The sequence below is a fragment of the Poecile atricapillus genome, chromosome Z, assembly GCF_030490865.1.
Source record: "Poecile atricapillus isolate bPoeAtr1 chromosome Z, bPoeAtr1.hap1, whole genome shotgun sequence".
Classification (NCBI taxonomy): domain Eukaryota; kingdom Metazoa; phylum Chordata; class Aves; order Passeriformes; family Paridae; genus Poecile; species Poecile atricapillus.
In genome coordinates, this window is record NC_081289.1 from 95,442,455 (window position 1) to 95,461,341 (window position 18,887).

The 18,887-nt window shown below is 50.9% G+C and overlaps 1 protein-coding gene across 1 annotated transcript; it reads left to right on the forward strand.

The window, feature by feature from the left end:
• The first annotated feature begins 3,042 nt into the window (after nucleotides 1-3,042).
• Nucleotides 3,043-11,571, forward strand: LOC131572625 (centrosome-associated protein CEP250-like). Its single transcript, XM_058825875.1, has 9 exons — nucleotides 3,043-3,297; nucleotides 4,242-4,380; nucleotides 4,526-4,719; nucleotides 6,104-6,231; nucleotides 6,414-6,583; nucleotides 7,397-7,459; nucleotides 8,183-8,305; nucleotides 8,860-9,022; nucleotides 11,510-11,571. Exons 1-9 carry the CDS (start codon nucleotides 3,266-3,268, stop codon nucleotides 11,569-11,571), a joined length of 1,074 nt encoding a protein of 357 aa, XP_058681858.1. The 5' UTR covers nucleotides 3,043-3,265.
• Nucleotides 11,572-18,887: the final 7,316 nt, after the last annotated feature.

Here is an 18,887-nt window from a genome sequence, read left to right on the forward strand (position 1 = left end):
TCTAGTGTTCAAGACCGGCTACCACATGTTTCTGTACACCCCTACAATCACACACAGCAAGCAAACATCATTAGAACTTTTACTTTCTTAACCAACTAGAGAATTGCGTTATTTATAACAGGCAGGAGAGAGATTTCCAGGCCACATCCATGGAGGAATCTGACCTCGCAGGTTTCCCACAAGCCAAAGGCAGTGGGTTTTTGCAAAGCTCAGTGTTGGACAGAGCACTTTGTCAAGTGGAGGGCTGGCCTGGGAGCCGGTGGAAGTGGAGAGATTGGGAAAATGCACCCATGGGTGCACCCACACTGTGAGGGCCGCTCCAAGGGCATCCCCTGCCACGCACAGGACATGGGCACTGCCATACTGTCCCTGCCATACTGACAACACAAATGCTGCTCCAGTGTCATGCAAACGCCTCTGGCTAGTTTGTTACTCGGCACTTTTTCCCCACTATGGTATCCTTCTTCCTTCAGCGAGCCTACAGTGTGCTGGTTGATGTTAGCCATGCAGTAAATGGGCAGGCATGACAAGCATTCCAATTAAGGGAACTCTCCGGGCTATTATCAAAGCGTGATTTTCACCCATAGAAATGAAGCAAGTGTTACTTGTTTTAGTAAGAAGCGCTGGTGGCCAAAGGAGCGGGTGCATGTGCTTGCGGCCTGTTTTGTGTTACTCTTGGATCCTTTGAGCTATGGGTTCTGGACTGTAAGGGGGGTTTGTGCTGCTTTGGGACAGAGGAGAACTTTCCGGGCTTTCTTTTGCGTTAGCTGCGGAGAAGGTTCTGTTACTATGCATAAATTCACAATAGCGGCTGCTATTGTGATGTCAGCGGAGGGCTGCCACGTCACAGCGTGGTCAGGGGGAGGTTGCCCTAGTGCACGCACAGCGTCAGCGTCCAGAGCGGCTCTTGGCATGCTCGTTGCAGGAGGACCCTGTGTTGAGGTGTTCTCAGGCAACAGTCTGTGCCCTGGAAAGGGAGTCTTTTTCTTTTGCCTGCCATTGTACGAGTCTGTGGACTCGTGTAGGCATCCTTTTGTTTCCCCTGCGGTTGTAGGGTCTGCAGACACGTACAGGTGTCCTTGCTTTTTCCTTTTTTGTTGTACGATCTGCAGACTTGTGCAGGTGTCTTTTGGTTTTTCCTTTCTTTTTGTACAGCCAGCAGATTGCTGCGCGTGCCCTTTTTTTTCACTCTTTTCCTTGCACAGTCTGTGCAAGTAGGATTTTTCTGCTTTTTTTTTCCGACCTGTGGACTCGAGCAGCCCTGCTGAAACAATGGAGCAATTCCGCAGTGCTGTCGGCAGGGCTTTTGCATCAGTGTCATCCTGCAAAATGTTCAAAGGCCTGAGACGTAAGTAGAGGCTTTTTCCTTGGGGCAGCACATTGGAACAAAAATGCCATAAAGATGCCGTAAGTTTGGTAAAGCCCTTGCCAAGAGCTTCAGCTGGAAAGGGGATGTCTCTTGGCCAGTAGAGTGTGGACAACTTCCAAAATGCAGAGAGGAGAAAAAGGCTGCTTTAGCTGTAAGGGTGAACAGCAGGCTACAAGGCAGACACAGGCTGCTAAGGCACAATTTGCATTTTGCAGCCAAGTTTCTAGTTCCTTAGTGGCAAAGCCAACTCAGGTAGGCACAGCCTAGCGTACTGCCCTGTAGCCTTGCTTGCTGTGCTAAAGAAGGGCTGCTCCTGGAGGGAGGTTGTGAAAGGAAAATGCTTTCTGCTTGGGGGACCTTTTTCTGTGGGATACCCCAGCACAGACAGTTTTCCACCAGCACCTGGTTCATTTTCTGTTGTCTCCGGCAGGTTGCCTCAAACGTGGAAGGAATAAAGTCCATTGTTTGGTGAGTGAGAAGGACACCCTTGACATTCCTGGTGTCAAAGAATGGTGGAGCAAGCTGTGGGCTTGGCCTGGTGCAGTCTAGTGCCAGCCTGGCAGGCCAAAAGAAAGTCCACTTCAGCGTTTGAATGAGCACTACCAATAGGATTCCATCAGTTTCCTCCTTTTCCATTGAAGAAGTTTTAACTAATGGAAGTCAAGTTTGCAGACAGGAGGCTGCACGCCAATTGTAGCCAGGTTAAAATATCTCCCTCAGAAGCATGTGCAGCCCCGGCCAAACATTAGTCTCATCAGCCCACTTGAAATGAGTTCTAGTGGCTGAGGATCCCACTTCTACCCAAATTCATGACGTCTCCTTAGGACAGCTGGGGATGGAGCTCAGGAGAAACAAGGCTCTCAATGACAGCTCACTGCCTGTCCCTCACACCCCTGTCTGTCTGCAGAGCAGCACAGCAGCAGCAGAACCTTCTGTGGCTCGCCCTGTGCCTCCAGAGGCTGAAGGGGAGGCAAAGGACAACAATCCTGCGCGTGTTGTCTGTCCAGGGCCTGAGCATCCTGAGCCAGTAAGTGGTAGCTTTGGTTGGTCCAGTGCAAAGCTTTGGTGCAGTGCAGGGCTGCAAGTTTCTGATCAGGCAGCGCTTGCCCTTTATGGCTGAAGATGCTGAGGCCTGGAGTCCTGCCATGACCTGGCTCTTCAGCCCAGCCTCTGACACTTGGGAATTGGCATCTGAACTTTCACATGCCGACGTCATTCTGACAGGGACTGTGAACTTCCCTTGGTGTCAGATGAGCGGTAGCACGATGTCCTTGAGTGCTACTGGTGGGAAAGTGAGCCCCTTTGTGCCCAGTGTGTGTGCAGGCTCCCTGCTGTCAGCAGAGAGAGCGGTCCCAAGGCACAGCTCACAGCCTTGTGGGGTACGCAGGACCTACTGTGTCCTGCAGGGACCTGCCCCTCTGCACGCACTGTCTAAGTAGCTACAGTCACTGCTTTGACTGCACCCTTAACTTTGACATGACCCAAGTTTGCTGAGAAGAATCCTGAGCAGCTCTGCATGGCAGAGACAAGCCCCGTCTCTGAAAGGCTGGAACACAGTTCCTGTTGGCTGCTCCCGAATGCTTGAGATCCTGAGGGGAAGCCAGCTGATCAGAACTGAGCAGGGAAATGTTCCTTGCACCTATTCAGACACTTCCATAGCAGCTCAAGGGTTATGTAGTTACTCCCATCAACAGCCCCACACAACAGCTTTTGCCTTCAGGTGAGCTGCATCTGTGCTTGCTGCTTCTCCCAGCTCTCAGGAGACTACTTCCCTGCTCCTTATTGCTTTCTTGTTTGTGCTTTTTCCCTGCCCATCCCTTGCAGGCCCCAAGACCAGAGCTTCTTGCCAGTCAGGGCTCCTCGGCCCTGGCAGGAAAGGCAGAGCGGCAGAAGAGGATGGAGAGAGCACCAAGAGCCCTGGAGTTCAGGTGTGTGCTAAGCTTTCTTGCTTTCTCTGAGCAGGGCTGGGCCTTGCTGGGCTTTAGGAAGCCCAGGGTCAAAGAATGGATTTGGCTTTCTCACTGTTGAACTTGCCCAGCATAGTGAGGGAAAGGCAGCCCGTGGGCAGATCTGGCTGCCGACCGACCTCCAGCATAGCTGCCTCCTGGGACTCCCTCCTCCTACCTTGACACAAAGCATTCCAAACTGGACCAGAACAGAAGCAAGGGAGCTTCAGGCTGGGCCTAGGGACAAGCATTGAACCATAAAGGCTATCATACAGCAGAAGAAGTGCCTCAGAGAGCTTGTGCTCATTCCACCTCTGGAAATTTGGAAGCCCAGCTGCTGGATAGAGCCTTGAGCAGCCTGTCCAGATGCCATAGCTGACCCCAGCTGCTTGGAGCTGCAGACTGGGCTGCAAGCTTTCTGGGGTCCCTGCAAGCCGTAAGCATCCCAGGATCCTTTGGTTATTGGGTTGGAACTTCATACCCATCTCCTCCCCAAGCTATAGCTTGCAGGCTCTTTCCTTCTTGCACTAGTGAAAGCAAGAGTAATTGTGGCAGTACTCATCTGGATTTCCCAAGCCTGCCTTAGGCAAAGAAGAACTTTTGCAGGTCTGGCATCCACTGGATCAGATAGAGAGGAGCGTAAGACCTAGCAGGCAGGGAGCTGTTAAGCTGATAGAAGCGGAGCTTTCTGGAAATGCTTTGTAGTTTCTGGAAGCTTATTTACTTCCTCACTGGTGACACTTTCACCGTCAGGAATGACAGAGTGATGTTTGGTCTAGTGGGGTCATTCCAGCATTCTCCAGAGGTGGACCTAGAGGGCTGTAGGAAGTCCCTGAGCTTGCCTTCCTTGGGACATGGTGTAGATTTGTGGTTTTGCAAGGCGACTGTTGCTATTAAAGGCTTGTTTGTCTGTCCCCTTGTCATAGATGGAAGGAGTTGGCTGCATTTGAGGGAAAGCGCCACTCCTCACCAGACAGGGCGTTTGAAGCGGCACCTGAGACAGCAGAGGAATCACAGCCGCAGAGAGAGCTGCGGAAGGAGGAAGTTCCTCTGGCAGTGACAAAGGTAACGCTCACCTTGTTCCTAGGCAGCACTTGTGGGAGAGGGAGCTGCCCTTAGCAAGACTGCCCCAAATGCTGCTTCTGGCAGCAAGCGAAGACCGAGACTGTGTTGTTGTTCTTCCTGAAAAATGGTGCCCCTCTGCTTCCAGGTTTGCCGCTTGCAGCGGCCAGCACACAGGACTCTGGAGAAGCTGCTCCAGGAGTTCTCTCGCCAAGGGCACACACTGTCCCAGGTGTGCAAAGAGAAGGCAGTGCTGGCACAAGAGAACGCTGCCCTACAAGCCCGACTGGCAGCCACCGAGCGGGACCTACGAGGCCTTTTGGAGCAGCTGGCAGAGGCCAGGTAAAGGCAGGGAGGAGACCCAGGGTGGGCCATTCTTGGAGGTCTGGAGTGACAAAGGTGCTGAGCGTTATGTTAGGATTTATTGGCTCCTGTGTGCTCTCCAGATGTTTCTCAGACAGAGAAGCAAAGAGACATGAGAAAAAAGAAAAGCATACTGTGGCCTGAATGGTCTTTCTCTGCCAGCTCAAGCTCTCACAGCTCTTTTTGAACACCCGCTTGGAACCCTTTGCACATTCCTGTGACAAGTGCAAAGCAAGCCAGCTTGGTACTGAATTTTGTACCAGGGAAACAGTGCAGATGTCTGCTGAAACCGGACCTTCCCCTCTGCTTTTGGTTTCTTCATTGGTGCATCTGAACATCAGTACTTCCTTGCCCAGCAGTTTGACACGATATTTTCAGAATTCAAGGCTCCTACGTGTGAATGTTGTGAGTAGGGATCTGACACTTGGGGTGATGCTGGATGTTCATGCTGAAAAACTTGAGGCCCTTCTGAGCTAACTCTTGTGAGGAGGTATGGTGCAGGACCTAGAGTTGCTTACAAGCAGCAGCAGCAGCAGCAGCAGCAGAAGGGAAAGAAAGGTCTTGTGCCTTCTTGACAGTCCCTGGGGATTCTTGCTGAGCACCGACTCTTGCGCACTTGTCCATTCAGCTCTGGAACCTGTCAAGGTCACTCAGGCTGGTCTCTCTTCTTTTTAAAGAGTGCCAAAACATTTTGGGCAGTGCAGACTTCTTTAGCCAAAACTAAAGGTAACAATTGTTCTTATTCATGAAATTCCAGTAATTTAAATGGCAGGATACATGCCCCTCCTCCCACATAGTTCATTTTCAGATAAAAGCCTAGTTCTGGTTTCTCTCTGGTCTTCGTGCTGCTAGAAGCTGCAGCTCTCATGTACGGTTCAGTGCATTCCTTTAGTCCCTTGAACTTAGAGAGGGTCTGGAAAATGAAGTATCTCTTACATACACCGTGAATGGCGTAAAACATGGATGAAACAGCCAGGAGAACATGGTGCTCTGTCCCCCTGCAGAGTGACTTGGAATTGCAGATGAGCTGAGGGCTGTGAGCAGAGGCTGGCCTTTTGCTTGTTGCTAGAGATTTTGTGGCACAGCCACCCGTGTGGGATATGGGAGGGAAAAGCAATTAGAGCTTTGGCTGCTGCGATCAAGCTCAGCTGGGCTTTCTGTGCTGGGCTAGGTCATGGGGAAAGGCTGGCCATTCTCCTGGAAGGGTCTGCTTTGCTATTTGAAGTGGTAGAAATAGTCTTGCTCTATCTGCGTTTCCATACCAGCTGTTCTCCATACTCAGCTGCAGGGATCTTAAGGCACTTACTGGAAAAACTGCCCGTGTGTGCCAGGAACAATTTGTCCTCATCTTGACAACTTGTAGGACAGAGAAGGAGAGCTTGCAGTGCAGCCTGTTGGCAGCTCAGCAGCAGGTGTCAGAGCTGGAGATCACCAGGAGCCGTCTGGAAGGCCAAGTACGCACAGCCATGCAGGCCAAGGAGCTGATACTTGGTGAGAGCCTCGTGCGCTTTGTTCCTGGTGATGGCCCTGCCTAGTGCAGTTGCTCCAAAGGCAGCTCTGTCGGCAGGGCTTCCGCGGAGTGAAGGGGCTGGGGGCAGGTCCCTCCTTGCCTGAATCTGAAAGGGGTGAAGTTCAGCAGAGTCTCTGACTGCTGTTGTTTGTCATGTTTGCAGAGGATGTCAGGGGCCTTCGTTGTGAGCTGCAAGCTGTAAGATCTTTCAGTAAGCAGCAATGTGACGAAATGGCTCAACAGCTCCGCTTGGCAGAAGAGCAGTTCAGCAAGGCTCTGAGAGTCTGGCAATCTGCTCAGGAGGAGGAGAAAAGGAAGCTCCTACAAAAACAGGTAGGAAGCAATACACACCTGAACTTTTCAGGCAAGCTTGGTGGGCTGGCTTAGCAGAATAGTAGCCTGAGAATGGGACATGGCCGCAAGCCTCTGCGGCAGGCCTCACCTTGCTGGGCCAGGCAGCAGAGGGCTTCAAGGGCTCAGACTTGAAGGGCTGTGAATGCCCAGAGGAGGGTGCTGGGGCACCGGAGGCAGCCACGGTTTCAGGGAGGGCATGAGCCAAGCTCCCCTGGAGGCTGGGTGGTCGTACACAAAGCACGGCAGCGAAGGGGCAGGACCTTGCTGATGCCCTCGTACCATGCAGCAGTCTGCTGACCTTGCTGCCAGCAGCAGTCCCAGCAACTGCCTTCCTTGCTTTCTGTCCTTGCACGGTGGACAGAGGTCTTCCCTTTGGGCTTGAAGCATATGCAACAGGCCCTGTGTTGCTGGTATTTCAGCTGGTGGCCCGTCTTGTGACTCCGGCACTGGGGTGTTGGCCTCCTCCTCATTCTGCAGCCCACCTGCAGCTTTTCCTTGATCAAAGGGTAGGGGACTTTGAGACGAGAGCCTCTGAGAACAGGCAGAAATCCTGAGGAGAGAGGGGCCTGAGGAAACAGGCAGCCATCAGAGTGGGGAAGGAAGGTGGCATCTCCTTTCCTTCCAGCTGCTGACACTCCTCCAAAGTTTCTTGTCAGGACAGAAGTGCTGGAGGGCACAGAGCCACTACTGTGCACTCAGCAGCAGGGGGCTGTGGGAGGGATGAAGCTTCCATTGTTTTCTTTGGGGAGCATGGCTGGGACTTCATCTGGAAGTGTCTCTTCCTCTCATCAGGAAAGACGGCTGAAACAACAGCGTTTGGAGGCGCTGGAGCAACGGGAACGCTTCCTGGCAGAGGTACAGAGGGAGCGGGAGAAAAGGCTGCTTGAGATGAAGCAGGAGATTGCCATTATGCAACCTGAAGAAGGAAAGATGGGAACCAGGGCCAGTCAAGATGCAAAGAGAGTGCCAAGAGAGTTTGTGTATTGTTTTGGACTCCTCTGGGCTCCTTATGGGCACTGCTTCTCCAGACACTGTCTGTGTGGGTGGGATTGTCTCTTAGCTGGCCCTTGGTAAACAGGAGAAGGAGAACAAATTGCTTTTGGAAAGCGTGAGCACATCAGTCTTGGTTGCCGCACAGGTGGTGGGTGGGAAGTTTAAAGGCGTCTTCTCTTTGTTGCTGTGCAGCTCCAGCGCCAGAAGGCTGCTCTTTTAGACAAGGTGTGTCGCCTGCAGCGAGAGCTAAGCCAAAGGCAGCAGCAGGTAGAGCAGCTGAGGCAGGAGCTGAAGGAGGAGCGAGAGAATGGGCAGGTGAGCCTGACAAGCCAGGTAGCAGAGGGAAGGGCAGTAGCAGGGGCTTGAACTGTAGATATCAGGAAAGGGGAGGCAAGGACGACTGCAAGCAGGGAGCCTGGCAGGCTCCAGGGCTGAGCACCAGGAAGAAGAATTAGGATGGAAGGCTTAGAGCTGGGTAGAGCAGCAGAAAAAAGTGGCTGAAGTGAAGTGCTTTTGAGACTGGAAAATGAGAAACGTGAGCGAGATGGCAAGTGCTAGTAAGAATTTTCTTGACAACATATCAAGAACAAGCTGCAGGCAGAGCTGCAGGAAGCTCAGAGGAAGATGAAGGCAGTGGAAGAGAGGCACAAAGAAGAAATGGAAAGGATGCAGAAGATGCTGCAGTACAGGCTAGCAGAAGAAAAGCTGGTGAGTAGGCAGCACTGCAGTCATGCAACAAGAGGTCCCTCCTCTTGTCACCTCACCCCTGCGGAACAGCATGGGGGGATGGGGGCCATGCCTCTGGCTGCCATGCTCTCTGGTCTCCATGGCAGCTGCTCAGAAGGACACTTCCTGGGCCACTGAATGCCTGGGCAGCAGGGCTAGTGCTTTGGCCCTCAGCAACCCTCTGAATGTATTCCTGCTGGCCTCCTAGTGCTCACTTGGTTTTGTGAGAGGTTTCTTCAGGTCACCATGGTGACCCACACAGATTCTGAACAGCTTGTCCCTGTCCATGGTGAATGCAGTCCACAGCACAGGCTGAAATTGAAAGCTGCTCGTTCCCTTTCACTGTCTCTACTAGGGCTGGCTGTGACAAGCTGTCGTCTCTGGCTGCTTACGGGGGTTTGACTTGGGGTGGAAGAATTGACAGCTCAGCTTGCAGCCTAACCCAAGTGTTGTTCCTAAGGGCTCGCCTTTAAAGTGAGCTGTCTGGGGCATCTCTGCCACTCACCTTTCTGACACCAAGACATTTCTTGCCGCAGATGGACGTGGGCTCTGCCATTGAAGATGCATCTGCGGCAGCATCCTCCGAAGAAGCCTCCTCTCCACAGCCTGAAGAGCTGAGCGTGAGCAGTTCCCCCTGTTCAGGCCAGGAGGCAGAGCAGCTGTGCCAGGATGGAGAGAAACAGGGCTTGGAGCAGCTGAGTATGTCCTGTGCATTCTTTGTCCGGATGAGCAGTGTATTGATGTGTGTGTCCCTCAGCACGTTCCTCCTCCCTCTGGGGTCAGACACACAGTTTGGACCCCCTACAGAAGCCATTGTTGGAGCTTGCAAGCAGACAGGGAGAAATTTGGGGCACTCCTTTTGCTTTTCAGGGCAGCTGGGAGTGGGAGTGCTTTGCCTGAGCTTCCCTGTGCAGTAAAGGCAAAAGCAGGGATTGTATCCCAATCAGCAGAAGGCTGCAACCCAGCAAATGGCGCAGTCAATGTGTGTGTGCTGTTCTGGCCAAACTGATCAGAGCAGATGGCTTCCAAATTCCCTTTAGACTCCTGCCTTGTCACCAGTCACTGGAGACCAAATACTCCAGAGAAATGGATTGGCTGTGTGGCTGGTTTCCTATTGCTGGTGTTTTTGTGACTGTTAGTACTTCTACCATTCCTTTTTCAGTTTGTTTGGATAAGAATTCTCCATTTTGCTTGGCCCAACCTCCTTGGAAAGAACATCAGGTGACAGCACCAATAAGAGTGGAAGAGGTCTTTTAGTAGGCCTCAGAAGTTAAAATATTCTGTTCTTAGAAATATCCCTAGGAATCAGAGAGGAAGTGTTGTTTCCAAAGTGCAGCAAAACAAGAAAAGAGAGGATACTTTTTTTACAATCCCTCTTTGATATTTTCGCTGTTTGCTTGGGACGATGCATTAAAGAGACACATCTATGTGGTGCAGTGAGATAAAACTGCCCTGCAGGCAGTTCTCAGGAGGAAGCCTGCAGCCCCTCTGCTGCATGTTCCTCTGGTACCACAGTGCCACTTTGTCACAGCTAATGCCCAGCTGGTAAATGCTCTTGGAAAGCCAAGCCCTGGCCTTCATCCCTGCACAGATCATACTCTAGGAAAGCACAGCAAGGCCTTGGTGACTCTGCAGTACAACCAAGTTGCTTCTTGCACTTTATAGCTGCCAGGGCAGGGCTGTCAGAGAATAACTGGTCCAGTACAGAACAGAGCCCAGTTTACTCAGTGTCTGCCATCAGCTGCTGGGACAAAAGGGGCACTGATCTGCTCCTCCGTGGGTCTGAACTCAATGACAGTCATGGTCTGTCTTGAGTGGGCTCAACAGCTTGTAACGGGGCTCGGTCTGGCTCTGGCCTCTTCTCAATGGTTGTCAGTGGCCATTCGTTGGCTCTGCCAAGCTCTTTGTCATGTCTTCCCTGCTGGTGTGATGGCTGGTGTGACTGCAGAGGCTGGAGCCTTCCTGAGCTGTGAGACTTCAGCTGCCTCCCCACTGCTGCAGCTTTGCCTGGACTCATGAAAGGATCAGCATCTCATTTGGGCAGCTGTCTGCGCCACGGCAGCGCCCGAGGAGCGGCGCTGTCCTTGTTACCCGTCTCGGCTGTGCCCATTTGGGAAGATGGGACACGTGGGCAGTCTTCAAGAGGTTGAGTCCAGTGCAAGTGACTGCTGCTCCCCAGGCTGAAGACAAGCAGTTGTAATTCTTCACAAAATGGGGAATGGGCAAAATCGTCTTCAGAACTTAGCCTGCTCATCCATGAAGAGGGCCCTAATTCTAACAGCAATTGCTCTTGGTTATAGCATCAGCTGCTGTTCTCTACAAGTGGCAAGGCATTCCTTAGGCAAACTGCTGAGAGGTAGAGAAAGTCCCCTCCTCTGCTGGAATTCACTTTGCAATATTCCTTCTGCTCTGCAAAAAGCAGCTGCACATAAAAATTCCTCCCAGATCCCAGGCTGCATTTGGTCTCTCACGTCGGAAAGCTTTTGTTCAATCTCACAAGAGTCTATATTCCTAAGGAAATGAAGGCTCATGGTTTTTCAGGTCACCTTCCCGGTTGTAAATGACAACCACTTGCCTTGGTGTCTGTTCTTTTCTGATCTCTGTCTGCTCTGAGGGTTTCTCCATGGGCTTAGTTTCCTTTCAAGGTAACCCTTCAAAGGAGCGAGGAGAATCAGACTCTGTGCAGGCCATGTGTGCTGCAGAGCTGCCTGTCTTGCTACAGAGCTGCTGCTGTTGTTGTTCTTGTTGATGTTATTGTTAGCCAAGCAACCATAAATTGCCCAGAGCCCCAGAGAGTGGAGCTGAGTTTCAGATGTCCTGGAAGTCGGTATCTGTGTTTTGAAGTTTGCTTTTTGCATTTTGTTTCTTTCAGGGAGTGTTGTGAGCGTGGCAGATCCAAAAAAGAAATACACTGGATGGAAATTTATTGGCAGTGGGTGAGTGCAGCCAGTCTTACTTCTGCAGAGGCATGGGCCAGCTCTTTTGCTGGTGCAATATCAAGTGGGAAGTCAGGCAAGCTGCAAGCATCTTCACACCCCGGCTTTAGAGTGTCCCGGTCTCAGTACTGATCACAAGGCATCATCAAAGGTAACTGGATGCTGACAATGTCTTGCCTGCCACAAGAAGCAGGGCCTGGAAGCCCTCCTGTCCCTCAAGCGTGTGGCACCAGTTTGCTTATTTTCCTAGGAGACATGGTTTTGTATGATTCCAAGGAATACGGCCACACTGATGAAAGAAGAAGAACCTGAGAGAGCAGCTTCCCACCTGAAGCTGTTGTCAGGTCACTGCTCTCAGTAGCATTTCCTTCCAATCTTTTGTTGAAAGCAATATTCCATGCTCAGGACAATAAGAAAGGCTGTGTGGTGCTGCCTGAGTTTGGCAGATGGAATCAAAAGAGAGCGGTGAGAAGGCCCAACAGGACTTTGTGTTTCATTGCCTGGAAAGGAACGCCACAGGCACAGACCCAAGAAGGAAAAGGCCAAGAAAACCCCTGCATCCATAATCTAGTGTGTACATTTGGGATTGGCAGTAGCCCTTTTTCTTCCTGTTGGACTGAGCTTTGCTCTAGGACACGCTGCATGGCAGAGGACTGCTGGGCTGCTGTGCTATTGGCTGAAGAGGGGACAAAGCCCCGTGTTTTAGAGACAGTCCAGGCTGCAGAGAGCTCCTGCCTGAGCTGCCTTTCACTTCTCAGCACTGAACAGCTTCTCTGTTCTTGTCACTGTTCTGCTTCTAGGGGATTTGGAACCGTTTATAAGGCCTTTGACGCTGCCACAGGACAAGCGGTAAGTGCCAAGAGCCCATGCAGATTTTGCTGCTCTGGAGTGCTTTTCCTTGCAATGTGATCTGATGCCAGAGCTTTGGGCTGCCTGTCTTTGCTGCAAAGGCTGTCCCACACAAGTAGGCTGCTTAGAGCCTAGAGGCAGGCTAAAAATTTCACTCTGGTGAGACTCGGTCTTGCATCCTGAATGAATGCAAGGATAGCAGTGTTGTCTTTCAGAGAAGGACACACTAGCTTGGACTTACTGGATAAATATGCCTAGATTAGCTGATGGCAACAGCTGTCATTCTGGCCCAATTCCTCTCAAGGCCACGTTCAGACATAGACAGGATTTCCCTTTGCATTCCATCATGTGGTTTGGTTTGAAAAATATAATGCAAGACCTAAGGAAGGAGAGATCTTGTCTGGAGCACAGCTGACTGTGTTTCACTCCTGGGACACCTGGTTCACACACACACACACACAAACGCATGCATGCACGTCAATGAGAAGGAGCTGATGAAGAGCCTTACATAATACAACCTTGTGCTGGTCCTGTGTCGGTGACATTCCTTTATAGTGATGCTGTTTGTAGTGAACAGACATGGTGGTGTCTTGGAGAGTCCCACTGCTCTTTGGGGCTGAAAGTCCTGAATTCTCCTTTCTGGCTCTCAGCAAATACAATTCCATCTTCCTGGTGCCTCCTTATCCACCTGCCGTGCTCAGGAACCACACTTGGAGGGAGGTCTACAAGGCATCCAAAAGCCCTAAACCCCGCTTATAACCTGGGCTGTATGCACAGTCTACCACAGAAAGGATGATTCGATTTAAAACCCACAAAATAATGACAATCTAAGCCGTGTTCAAGAATGTTCTTCAGAGATGCAAACTCCAAACTGAAGCTGTTAGCATGTGCTAGGATTGTAACTTTACTTTGAGTCACCTTGGAGATCTTTTCTGGACAGCATTTTCTCTGTAATCGAGGTGTGTATTTACTTTGGAGCACAATCCCGAATGGCAGCAGTCTCTGAAAAGCTGGTCAAAGCCCCTAGAAATGCTAATGTATTTCCAGTGGTTTCAATTTATTTGCACGGGGAGCAAAATTGCTTTTGGCTTGCAAAACATGTGTAAATGATAATAGCAGTGGTGATAAATTAAGTTGATTAGTGAAGTCTGCAGGTGCAGAGAGGGTTGTTAGCGCTATGTGGCTGATGGCTTAGAGATTCCATTTTACCGGGGTGACAAGGCATCCTGGCCTGCCAGCATGCAGACAAAGAGGCTCTTGTAATGTCTGTTCCTAATGGCTTTCAACATCATTCCAGGTGGCCATAAAGAAACTCGATCTCCAGCAACAGGGCTGCGAGGAAATGGTGAAAGAAATCCTGGTCATGAGGGAAATGAAGAACCCCAACATTGTCACCTACCTCGAAAGGTAAGCAGTTCTGGTATTTTTCTAGGAATGTTTGTTTCCATGCTTGCAAGGCAAAGGTTTAAAAGCTCTTTACTCACTGGCAGAAAATTGATCTTGCCATTAACATCCATCCACTCCTGGGCAAGGCATGGCAGGAGATTGCATTTTGTCCCCATGAATGGTTGCTGGCATAAATAGCTTGAAGATTGTCCCCAGAAACCTGTCTCTCTTACTGTGCCAGCAGCCTGTGTGTTGACTTGCTGCATGTTCTTTTGCTGGTTTGGGGCTGGATTTTTTCCAAGGTTTGGAGGAGAAGTGCTGAGAAAGCATCACAGAAATTATTTCCCTTGCGCTGTTCCCGCTGTTATCCACTGCCTTGCAGGCCAAAAGAGTAGGCTGGGAGATACATATCTTTCCAGGGCTGAAATTGGTTTTGCCCTTTGTGACTGTCCTTTATGCACATTTTTCCAAAGGGTTTCCCCATTGCTGCAAACCTGCCTGGCCGGAATAAAAGCTGTGAAAACAGTGTCTCCTTGTTGCTGGAGATAATGGTGCAATTTGTGTATGAAGATGAAGAGGTTGCTGCTGGGATGTGCCCACTTCCAGATTTATCTTTGCCATCATAAAAATGCCTTTTTTCCCTGCTTGCCACCTAAGCCATCTCCTTTGCTGCAGATGTGCCTTTGTCATTTGGAAGGCACAGGCTGCCAGCAGTGGATAGCCTAGGTGCAGTGCGTCTTCATTTTATTCTGTCTTCATTTACCAGTGACCTGGAAACAAAACCCAGCCTTAGGCTTTTCTTCCAAAAGGCAATTGAGCTGTGCACGTTCAGCTCTGTGCTGTTGTTTTCATCTTCCAGCTACCTTGCCAATGAGGCTGTGTGGCTGGTGTTGGAGTACATGGATGGAGGCTCCTTAGCTATGGTGATCCTCATGAAAACAATGGCTGTAGGACACATAGCAACTGTCTGTCAGGAGGTAAGGAATCCTTCTGCTTGTGCTTGGCATGCCTTGGACAGGCTCGACCTATGAAAGTGCTGCTGAGTGAGTGAGTCCATGTTCAGAGCTTTCTATCTGTGTTGATCTTATGCTTCAGAGAAGAAAAAGCCTTTTCTTTTTGTGTGTGATGAAATCAAATCAGGCTAACTTTTGGTCTCCTCATTCTTCTTTCTCTCCCAGTGTCTGAGAGGCCTGGATTTCCTTCATGCCAACAACATCATCCACAGAGACATCAAAAGTGGAAACATCCTTCTGGGCCTGGATGGCTCTGTCAAGTTGGGTGGGTATTCCTGGTCAGGCACAGCGCTTGGGGGAGCCGGTGTGGGGCTGCTTCTGAGTGGCTGCCAGGTGCCCAGCAGTGGTGCTGGTGAGAGTGCACGGAGCACTCCTGCAAGCTCAGGGCACTGCTGCAAGGTGCTGAGAGGTCTAGAGAGCAACAAGGCGTCAGGAGTGACTTTGGCTAGTGTGTGTCCTTTCCAGAGGGAGGGAGGTTCAATGTAAACCTTCAGGTGAACGAGGAAAAGCCACAGTGTGAATGGTGGTGAGTTTGTTAAGCGGACGATTCCAAATTTGCGTGGCTGCAGTCCTGAGGAAAGAGAGCACAGCTGCTTTTCCAGCTCAATACAGCACTGCACCCTGAGACTTAGAGTGAGGAACCCTTTGCCTTGGTTTCCTTCTTGAAGCAGTGTTTATTTGTTTTTCTCCTCAGCTGATTTTGGGTCTTGTGCTCTGCTCACCCCTGAGCTGAGTAAACGGAGGTCAATGGTCGGGACCACTTGCTGGATGGCACCCGAAGTTGTGAGGAGAGACCCATACGGCCCCAAAGTGGACATCTGGTCCCTTGGCATCGTGGGAATAGAAATGGCCAAAGGAGAGGCTCCGTATATTTGGGAAATCAGTTCCAAGGTAAGGTGCAGATACACTCAGAAGCCAGTGGCCTTCAGGTCTGTCACCATTAGACTAAATCCCATTCCCACAGCTTAAAAGGCTTCAAGAAGGCTCACTTTTAAAGTGTCCTTGGGACCCACAGAAACTTTCAAGGCGACACCTATTAGATGTTGGAATAGCTGGGGCTGCACTGGAGCCCTTTTTTCTTTTGGGAGACAAGGCTCATCTCAAAGCCCCTGCTGGGCAAGAAATTGCCACTGCAGACTGCAGCTTAAAATATGGGGTCTAGGTGGGCACTTAAGGATATGAAAAAATTAGGTAGAGTCTCATATTTCCCTTTTCCTCAGGCTAACTATCTGATAAGCACCCAAGGAATACCAGACCTGGAAGAGTTCAGCCTATACCCAGGCTTGTGTGAATTTCTGGGCTGCTGCCTGCAGATGGATGTGGACAGGCGAGGCTCTGCCAAGGAACTTCTGAAGGTACACTGCAGAGCGGCTGCAGGCCAAACAGCTGTTCCCTGGCAAACAGGGTTTGCTCCTTGGCCCAACTCTAAGGCATCAGATGGGTCGTCCCCCCCTTAGTAATCTCCACTCTGGTTGCTTTTCAAATGAAAACCAAGTAGGATCCAAGACTGGTTGAGCTTAGAAGAGACCACTGAAGGTCATCTAGTCCAAACCCCCAGCCACTGGCAAGGACATCTTCAAGTAGATCAGGTTGCTCAGAGCCCCGGCCAAGCTGACCTTGAATGTGTCCAGGGCTGGGGCACCTGCCAGCTCTCTGGGCAACCTGTGCCAGCATTTCAGCACTCTCCTGCTAAAGAGTTTCTTCCTTAGAGCCAATCTGAATGGACTCTCTTTTAGTTTCAAACCTTTCCCCCCTTGCCTCTTGCAATTGGCCCTGCTAATTAGATGTGTCCCCATCTTTCTTCAAAGCCCCTTCAATTACTGAACTTGTCTCCTCAGGGCTTGTCCTTCTCCAGGCCAAACAAGCCCAGTTCTCACAGGTGTTCCTCAGAGGACAGCTCCCAGCTTCTGGTCATTTCTGAGGCCCTCTTTTGCTCTCGGGTGCTGTTTTCAGGTTTACCTGGTAGCGAAGGAACTGAAGCATTTCAGTGCTGGGGATGGAGGCCCACAGTGAGATTTGGAAAACACAATGAAAGCAGTCCCTGCCAAGCGCTTCTAGGTTGATCTGTGGCAAGGCAGGGGCTGTGGGAGGCTGACTGTGAGCCTCAGAGGGGACTCAGCTTGTCCCTCCTGCCCCACTCTTAGAGGTTTCTGCCAGCCAAACAGGGACAGCTGAGCAGCATTTGTGCCAGCCCCGTGTGCTACCTGGCCCGGTCAAGTCAGTGAGAACCGCCGCAGCTTTGCTGCCAGGTTTTGTGTTAGACAGGGAGCTGGTGGCCAGGCCACTTCCTTGGCTGTCCCTGCTGTGGTGGAAGATGCCAGCCAGCACAGGAGGGGCAAGGCATGCTAAGGAACACACTTCTCTCCTTGCAAGCCAGAACTGAGTCTATTTGCACTTTGCTGCTTGTGTCTGTGCATTTCTGGGCACCAGAGGAAACCAGCTTGACCCTCTTAGGAGCTCAGTTTGGAAAAGAATGGTTTCTTTTGCCTTTGTCTCTTTTAATTTGGTTTCTTTTGTTTCTCTTTCTTTCTTGGGCAGCATCCATTTCTCAAATTAGCCAAGCCTCTCTTCGGCCTCTTCTGACAGCCCAGTTGCTGTCATCCCTGCACCAAAGTAATGCAGGAAGCAGAGGAGATGACAAGGACCACTTCAGCACTTTGAGAACAGAGCCTCTGAGAACAGGCAGAAACCCTGAGGAGCGAGGGGCCAGGAAACAGGCAGCCATCAGAACAGGAAAGGAAGGTGGCATCTCCTTTTTTCCCCATCTGCTAATCCTCCTTCTAAACTTCTGGTTAGGACAGAATTGATGGAAGGCTCAAAATCATTGCTAATCTGCACTTTTCAGATCGGGGGGTTGTGTGAGACATGCGGCTTCCACTCTTTATTAGGGGAGCTTGGCTGGGACTTCATCTGGAAGTGTCTTCCTCCCCTCAGCAGGCAAACAAGATGGAACGACAGCGTATGGAGGCACAGCAGCTGCTGGAGCAAGGGGAACACTTCCTGGCAGAGGTGCAGAGGGAGCAGGAGAAAAAGCGGCTTGAGGTGAAGCAGGAAGTTGCCATCATCCAAGCTACCAAGAAGAGGTATGAAGCAGAGCCAATCAAAAGGCAAAGGGTGTGAAAAGAGAGTTTGTGTGTTGTTTTGGATTCCTCTGGGCTCCTAATGGGCACTGCTTCTCTGGACACTGTCTGTCTGGGGGGGTTTGTCTCTTAGCTGGCCCTTGGCAAAGAGTGCCAGAGAGAGCTTTGTGCCATGGGGGAGAGGGCCTCTCAGGTGAGAGGCTACCAGAGTGCAGCTCTGAGGAAGGCAGGAATGGCCTTGCTGGCCTGAAAAGAATGGGAAGGCCAGAGCTGTCTCTCAGAAGCAGGGAGGTCTCACAGGAAGGCACCTGCAGAGCCAGGCTGGAGCTGTGGGAGAGGGCTGGCTGTCAGGCTGCTAAGGGGGTGCCTGAAGCTGCTGAGGACGTCCTGTGCATTCCTTGTCAGATGGAGCAGGGTATTCACACAGTGTGTGTGCCTCAGAATGAGCTGTACCACATGTTCCTCCTCCCTCTGGGGTCAGACACACACTTTGGACCCCCTACAGAAGCCATTGTTGAGCTTGCAAGCAGCCAGGGAGCACTTGGGACATTCTTCTTGTGAAGGGCAGCTGGGAGTGGGAGGGCTTTGCCTGAGCTTCCCTGGGCAGTAAAGGCAAAAGCAGGGATTGTATCCTGAGCAGCAGAAGGCTGGGACCCAGCAAATGGCGCAGCCAACGTGTGTGTGCTGGTCTGGCCAAACTAATCAGAGCAGATGGCTTCCTAGATTCCCTTTAGACTCCTGCCTTGTCACCAGTCACTGGAGACCAAATACTCCAGAGAAATGGATATGTTATGTGGCTGGTTTCCTACTGCTGGTGTTTTTATGACTGCTAGTACTTCTGCTATTCCTTCTACAGATCACATGGGTCCCCGCCACATAAATCTCCACTCCAGGTGCTTTTCAAATGAAAATGAATGAAACTTGCAGGGAAGCAATTGAGGAAGGAGAGAAGATGACCAGGAGCACTTCAGGATTACTTTCTCCAATGGCAGCTCACAGCCAGCCTCAGAATAAAATCCTAGAAACCATCAAGCCAGTTGGAAGATTCCCTTCCTTGGTCTCCCAGGGAATACTGCTCTATGTTCCCCTTCTGAATTGTCCATTCTTTCTTAAAGATGAAATGTCCTTCCTATGGACCTTCTGGTGTGGTTTGGAATTGGGAGTGTTCTTCCTTTAGCAAGTCCAATCTCCACTGCCTTTGGATTACATTCCAGTGGCCAAGTTTTTGCCCAGCCGTGGACTTCTGCATGAGGAAGAAAGTGCAATTGCATTTCCAGCCAACAGGCTATGAAGAGCAGGG

Bases quoted from the DNA above. Each gene is read 5' to 3' on its own strand.
- LOC131572625 (XM_058825875.1), top strand. From the start codon at position 3,266: ATGGAGAGAGCACCAAGAGCCCTGGAGTTCAG. The intron at 6,584-7,396 runs GTAGGAAGCAAT...TCCTCTCATCAG, and splicing joins GGAAGCTCCTACAAAAACAG to GAAAGACGGCTGAAACAACA. The intron at 8,306-8,859 runs GTGAGTAGGCAG...TTCTTGCCGCAG, and splicing joins GGCTAGCAGAAGAAAAGCTG to ATGGACGTGGGCTCTGCCAT.